The 7,821-nt window shown below is 37.2% G+C and overlaps 1 protein-coding gene across 1 annotated transcript in view; it reads right to left on the reverse strand.

The window, feature by feature from the left end:
• Positions 1–7,349, reverse strand: part of BATDEDRAFT_25181 (uncharacterized protein) — a gene marked incomplete at both ends in the record, with an annotated part of 10,553 nt that extends 3,204 nt beyond the window's left edge. Inside the window, 3 exons of the mRNA XM_006678985.1 lie at positions 64–2,345; positions 2,452–6,560; positions 6,639–7,349. Coding sequence (XP_006679048.1) covers positions 64–2,345; positions 2,452–6,560; positions 6,639–7,349 — 7,102 coding nt within the window. The remainder of the gene's footprint in view (positions 1–63; positions 2,346–2,451; positions 6,561–6,638) is intronic.
• Between the last annotated feature and the right edge of the window lie 472 nt (positions 7,350–7,821).

Below are 7,821 nucleotides of genomic sequence, written 5' to 3' on the forward strand. Positions count from 1 at the left end.
ATTCTTCACTTTGACTAGATAGTGGTGAGGTGTGCTTTATCACGGATAAAAATTTGCCAATACCATTGAAAATCATTCCAAGATTTACTAAAGCTTCTGATTTAAGCAGTGCTACTTTTGCGCAGTAAAGTTGAGAATGAATGACATTTAAAGATATGTGGTCAATAATTGCAGCAAGTGGTAAAGCTAATAGATATAAATTTGCAGCAAAAAGCTGTTCAATCAAAAAGAAAAGGCAGTCACACATTGTTGCTGGATTGCTAGTAAATTTGTCGGCAAAAACATTTGTAAGCAACAGCAAGAATGATGGGGTGTAATTGGCATACTCCATATAGTTTGTAGGACGTGGAAGATTTGCTACAATCGGTGCAATATATAGATGTGCAGCAAACCAGACAAGTTCGGATCGCTTGTTTTGGTTATTGAAATAGTAGAATCGTGCAATTTTGGTAACAGCAGTGGCTGCCAGTAAGCAATTAAATTTCCCGTTTATAGATTCCAGTAGTTGATTTGCATTACGGTGTGTCCAGGAGCTGAAATTTCCAGCATGATCGATGCCAAGAATGGTTTTCCAAGACGAAAGGGCTTTATCCTTTTGAAACAAAGCGTCAATGCTTTTTGACCAAAATACGCATGCCCCAGAAATATTTCCATGTTCAAATAACAAGTCTCCGTGCTCATTTGCAGCGGCAGAAAATACCTCAAAGTTACTTTCCTTGTGTGATACTGAAATGGCCTTTTCATACGCGTTGGAGGCATCTGTAAACGTCTCGAATGAAACAGATCCACTTTTAATACTGCATATCTTTTGATACAAGTAGTTGGAATGTAACTGACGTGCATTAAATAACATGTTTTCTGAAGACCCCTTTTTTATGAGCTTGCTTGGCAAGGGTGACAATGAATTGTTGGCAGAAATAGTACATGTTGGGCTTGAAGTTTTAAGTCGTGCTTTTTCCAAAATAGGGTTCACAATTGAGCTATATATACCATTAAACAGCGTTTGAAATTTCTCACCAAACTCAAGAATACGATGAAACTTTCCAGAGGCATTCATGGTTTCCAATGTAAACAGAAAAAAGTCTGCAAAAAAAGCAAGATCAATGTAATGGGTCTGTAGTTCCCCGTACTGATCAATCCAATTGCATGTATAGAGTCCACGTTGTAAATCAATCAATGTTGTACAAGGAATAGCTGACTGAAAGGTGTTAGTACAAACAAACAGATTGGATGCACGTTGTGAGGTTTGGAATTTTTTATCATCTATATGGCAGATGGTCACTGAAGTCAAAGTATCCATCATTGCACACGCAGCAACATGCATCCCACGCCACAATGACTGTCTCCAGCTGTCCGACGCAAGCTTTCGGTAGCGAATAAGACTTTGTATTGCTTTCCAAAGATGCTTTGATGAATTCATTACTTTGAGCCATTTATGGTATCGAGCAGCCAAGACAATACTTTGAATAAATGCTTGTAATATATCAACAGTCAGATTGTTTAATCCAGAAAGCAATTCACCATCAGATCCGATAGGTATCATTTCATTGCGGTATATTGCAAAATTATTCAACAAGAGGCATCCACTTTGACGATATTCAAACCATCCCGAATCAAAAAAATCGTTAAGATCATGCAGGTTTGCTTTGAATGCAGTGTGATCTCGCTGAAGTTGCAGTATACCTATTTTTCCACGAAGAAAGGCGATTTCTGATCTATACAAAGATTCAAATTCCAAAATTGCTCTTAATCTTTGTAGATAGCGACGTCTATGCCACCATGCACCAAGACAATTATCCAGTACACGAGCAGCATGATCTTTTCTCTCGCGCTCGCTTGGAGATAGACCAATAAAAAAAGTATGTCGTTGCTGTAATCGTTTTCGCTTTAAAGCAAGTAGTCCAGTTTGATCAACTTCTTCTTTGCAAACATCTTCTTTGACAACACCATGTGGGCTCGCTGAGTTTGCACGTGAATTACTGGCTGATCTAGATGGTCGTGCGTTTCCTCCGTTGGTTTTAGAAGTAGGTTGAGCTTCGCGTGACGAGGGCCTTGTTTTTGAGCCCGATTCATTATTCTGTAACGCAGATGGGTTGGATTCATTAGAATCTGTTCCAGCTGATGTGGGTGGAACTATGCGACTCTTGGACCGCAAAGCATAATTTAAAGCATCGCTTGGCTCAGTAGTACGTGCAGGTGATGTGTTTGGTTGTTTGCTGGGATTAATAGATATTTCGTGCGCACCATTTTTTAGCGAGGGCAATACTCTTTCAACTGCATGCTCTTGATGTCCAATTTTTTTTTTGAGATGCTTTTCCTTGGAAACAGTATTATGGTCTTGTAGTCTACTACGATTCCATCGAGTGTTATAAATTCAATAAATCAGAGTGATCAGTAAAAATTATTGATGAAATTTGTAGATTTGTAAAACAATCGTCAGTTTGAACTTACCCAGTAGAGTCAGACTTGCTTTTTACCATAATTTCATAAATAGCATGTTTTTCAATACTAAATAAATGGCGCCTTCGTCGTTTTATCAAAACATCCTTGCTGCTTTCAGTATTTTCTGCCAACTGATCAATCAAAACAATAGTTTGATTTCTCTTGTCAATCCATTCTTCAACTTCTGTTCCTATTCGAAAAGCTGCGTCATAAAGTTCCTTTTCTACACACCATTGCATGATATTTGACACAATCTCAATGTATCGAGGGTTCTTTTTAAATCTCATTAGTTCTTGCATAGTTGCTTCAGGTCCGCATGTTGCAAATAAAATAAATATATCTTTTAAACAAGTATGCGTGTCCAGGCTTTTTCGATGCAATATCATGGGGCGTTTTGATGAAAGGTTTTCAGGATATGCAGGCCCTACTCGACTATCATGCAAATTAAACTGACTTTGATTGAGTTTTGAAACAAGCTGCGAATTTTGAGCCAGTGTAACCTCTAGATATTCGCTGAATATTTCAGACTTTTTACGAGACTGCGCTACACCTTTTTTGTTGTCCTTCAAAACCGCAACTTTTCCTTGGAATGCAAATTCTGAGTAGTAGTGTGATTTGGTATGGTTTCCTCCAAGTCGTTTGGGTTTAAAAGTGTGACCTAGCCACGCTTGTTCTATTGCAGCCGAGTTTGATATTTTTGTTTCTACCGCATGCTCAATCAACTGAACCAGTTGAAGTGATTCCTGAACAACCTTTACAATCAAGGGATAGTTGGCGCAGTTTTTTAACCCGTTTAGTAAATGATGAGTGACTGGAACAAAAAAGTATTCCAACACATTTGTGCAGTCCTCACGAGCATTTGGAATGTTTGCCATCAAGATCTCGTGGCAGTTCATTAAAACATGCTGAACAAAAGCACACTTTATATCAAACTGGATAAACGGCCAAAGGTTTTGATAAATTTTGAAGGCACAAAGCAGTTGAAGTTGACCATCACAAATATGCTTTGCCAATTCGACTGCCAACAAAAGATCGCGACAAGCACGAAGTCGGACTATTTGGTGCGAAATAGTGATTTCCTTTCCAAAAGCATTGGCAGTAAGGTGATGGTGTGATAGATCAATATGGCGATCAACATTCATAAATATACAGTTGATATATGAACGAATAACTGCTGAAGATGACTGGCGGAGCGAAAATTCAAACAATTCATAAGAGGGATTCTGATATATGCCATAATTATCAGGCGTTTCTAGTTGACATAAAGTGTTATCAGAGGAAACCGAACATAAAAAATGACTAGATAGTATTTCAAACGCAGAATCGGCAAGATCATAGTAGCGGGCTGTATGTGCAATCTCGGACAATGTAGTCCAACATAACAGTAATGGAAGTGGTAGTGATGCAATGACTTTAATTGAACGCGAGGTAATCTGGAATGACGAATCTGCTTGGTTCTTTTTATATATTGTCATTGAAATATTGTATGCCGTATTGGGCGACAGTTGACTGACTGTCATTTCAAGTTGTTGATTAAATATCTGAGCAAATAGCTCACCTGATCCAGGATACTCAGTACTACTTTTACCCAGATATTGGCCAGCAGCGCTTGCTTGAATTTTGATCCATACTGTGCCCGACTCTGATGAAGGATAAGGTCTATTAGGACTAATTGTAATTGAAGTTGGAGTTTTGCGTACCAATACTGGAGACCAATCTTTCTTGCTAGAACATGATGCATTTTCACACTTTAAAGTTTCAGATTCAATCAGATATGCTTGTTTGAGATTTTCCATGGCTTGTACCAGTAATTCACGTTTTTGATAAGTACTAATGTGCGATAATGTAGTTGCAAGAACTAAGAGGTATATTGCTCGACGGGAATGATCATGCCCACATGCCTTTGTTAAAATGGTGGTGGAGAGGGTTTTGAAGCCTGAAATGATAGTTTGTTTACTTTCTAATAATGACTTTTTTTGCATGGAGTTTTCAAGGGCACAACTTGACTGTTGATTTTGGAAATATTTGATTTTGCAACGATACATGCAGCTTAATAGTCCCACTTGAATATCGCACAGTCTTTTTCGAAGGGATAGCGTTTGTGGATTTTCTGAAAGACCAAAAGGATTACATTTAGACTCTTCCGCTTCAATATATCGTGATTGACCAGTATGGAATGAGGTATCCACAGTTGTCGAATAAATCAAATTGGAACCCTCGCCGGTTTGAATTCGAGCAGCATCAATACTGTTTACTCCACCCAAAAAAACGTACTCTGCATGTTTGTAGGATCCTATTGCCTCAAGTAATAGCCCCAGCTTACTACTGATGATTGCTGCTTCTTCATAATTAGTTATTAAAACCATGGATTGAAATACATGAATAAACTCTATTATAACGAGCAAAGAATCTAAACGCGACAATAGCTTGAAATGCAATGCATCATTTTCTGTACGTAGCTCTCGAACATATGGCTGTACAGCCAACCATAAGAGTGTCGATATCTTCACTAAAAGATTTGCATGCTGCTTTTGAGATTCGCGATCTTCAAGACACGCCAAGATAATACTGAAGCAGTTTACCACTTCGAAATGAAACTGGCGAGTTTTTTCCAAAGAAGATTTGAGCAAATTGCTTTTGGTGGTATAATTGAAGGTTTCATCTTGAAACATGACCTTTCTTTCCGAGTGCAGAACAGTCAAATATCGGGATATGGCTGATCGTAGTATCAGATCTTGTCCGTAAATATTTTGAAGGCGTGTGTTTTTTTCTAGAATTGGACACACCATTTTGATGATACAGTTCATTCGTTCCCATTGACGACTTTCAAAAAGAAACGAAATAAATTGAATAATATCATCCATGTGAAAGTCTTGTGCACGGTGTGCCTGGTGAAGAGTAGGAAAATCTGGAAGTTCAAAAAACTTTTCGTTCCAATAATCCATATCTTGTCCTGTTTGTACACTTTTAGTTGATTTGTATGTGGTGAATGTGACTATACTAAATGCCAAGCCAAGCAGCAAAGAAGTTGAGTAATTCGTGGCAGTCTGTTTGTTTTTTATGTGATCTTCTGTGTAGCATGTGTTCTTGGAAACATTCAAGTAGATTAGCGATTGTATTATGACTGAAAGTTTTAACCCGTCAGTAGGAATGGAATTGATCATATTCTTAATACTGTCAAGTAAAGCTACTTGTGGGTTAACAACATCATCATTGTCAATAGTCCGAATTTTCTTGGAAGCGCTTTTTCGGAACTTTAGTATTTCGGGCTCGCCTTCAGTTGAAGAAACATTGATTTGTTTATGTTTACCAAACTTATCTGCTGGAAGACTGTGTGTTGCATTGTTGCTTGTTCCGTTTGATTTATTTTCATCTGGAGTATCGTTCAACTTTTCGTTGTCGCTTGCACGCTTCCCTGCGTGTATGATTTGAAATCCGTTATTGAGTTGCTCAATCAAACCAAAACTACAATGATTATATGTAGAGCATTTTTGTTTTTCAATATCTACAAGCTTGAATAAACGCGCAAGTGATATTTTGGGATCATTGCAAATACTTTTGCGATTGCGATGAACATATGAGTTATACTCAAAAATATGCATACTGGTATTGGGTTGACTGCTTGCATAATTTGAAAACTCTTTACTTTTTGAATTCATATAGAAATCAGAAGGTAGAGCAGTAGATTCCAAATTGAAAGATTGAATACGGCCAAGTTCAAACAAACCAGCTTTCAAATCTTTCTCTGTAAAAACATCAACTGAGAAACTGTCAAGTTTTGGGGCTGAATGAAAGTCTACATTGTGCTGTACGTCTTGATCAGACATTTGAGTTGATGCTAATTGATTTAGATGCCAAGTAAATCTAAGCAATTTTAAATAATTAAGAAAGGTCCAATCGTTGCTTTGGGTAGAATTTGTTGGGTTTTCAGTGACAGTGCCCGAGATTTTGGAAATAGCTTGATTGATAACAAGCAACGCCTGATTGGTATTGTTGGTTTTGAGGTAGTATTTGAACAGGGTATTGTAGGATTCTATTTTCCACGAAATATGATGAATGGCATCAAATGTGGAATGTTCCTCGAGAGATTCAGTAATCCATTTTGCATGGTCAAGTATCTGTATAAATGAATCAAGATTAGTTTTATAGCTGACAGTTAAAATGCATTTTTTTGAAAAACTATATGATTTCTATACCTTTTCTGTCCATCCAGAGTTTGATAGTTCTTTGCACAAGTTGGAAATATGATATATACCAAGCCAATTACACCAAGACAAATCATTGTTTCCTTGTGTTTCCTTGCAAATACTTTTGAATTTTAAAATAATGTCAAGTATTTTGCAGGCAGAAGTGCAACTTTTCAGCCCAGGATCGATATCTACTACACTGATGAATTGAGCAATAAGAATTCCAAAAAGAGCACGATATTTCAGGCATTGAAATACGATACTTGCAGAAGCTGTTTCTGACGTGGTTGAACGAATAGCAGTAAGAAGAACCAATGAAAATTCTAAACAATCTTTACTGGCAATTTGATGAAGCTTGCTAATCTGTAACAATATCTCTCCAGTCACTATACATTTGGAGATATACACGCTTGGGTTGATGTGTTGCTTGAATTTTTGGAAACATGCCTGCAGCTGGGTCCTTACAAGACAGAGCTGAGAATTGTTTATATCGTAAAGTAAAGCAAGTGCTTTAATAGACTTGATGCAATGGTTCAGTTCACCTTCAAACATATTTAGCATGGATGTCTCGGATAAGCGGTCTGATACTGCTTCAAAATGGAATGGCACGACACCGTCATAGTCGAAAGATATCAACGGAAACTCCAGTTGGAGCTGTTTAGACAGCTTTAAAGTAAGATCCGCAACATTTTTTGAAGATTCCTTGGGTTGTTCCTGCATGAGCTATTTCAATATCTATTTCTTTGATAGGGGATGGCTAATACCCACTCTTGTGATAAGTATAGTTTGCTATAGAAATATATAAAGTAAAAGTAGAAAGGTATCAAGAGAATATCCAAAATATAGTAGTAGTTTTTGAATTAGTTGGCAGATAGAACTCGAGATAAACTACAAGTAACTAAAGTTGAAGCTGGATAGTAGTTGAACGCGTCAGATTTACAATTAGAATTGATAGATATAAAAACGCGGGAGAAAAGTAATTGGCTATAATCATATCCAGTGGAACGAAACTTTTGTATTTATACAGCAGTTTCTGTTTTTTGAATATAAACTGCTTGAATGTTCGTTTTACTTTTCTACTACAAAATTTCAGATACGGTTGCAATATAGTTTAACAAAACAATCCCAGCAATGCAACTATACATGTCAATCATCAGGAGACCAGCCAGCTAAACAATTCATATGCCACAAT

This window comes from Batrachochytrium dendrobatidis, assembly GCF_000203795.2.
Source record: "Batrachochytrium dendrobatidis JAM81 unplaced genomic scaffold BATDEscaffold_6, whole genome shotgun sequence".
In the NCBI taxonomy this organism is placed as follows: Eukaryota; Fungi; Chytridiomycota; class Chytridiomycetes; order Rhizophydiales; genus Batrachochytrium; species Batrachochytrium dendrobatidis.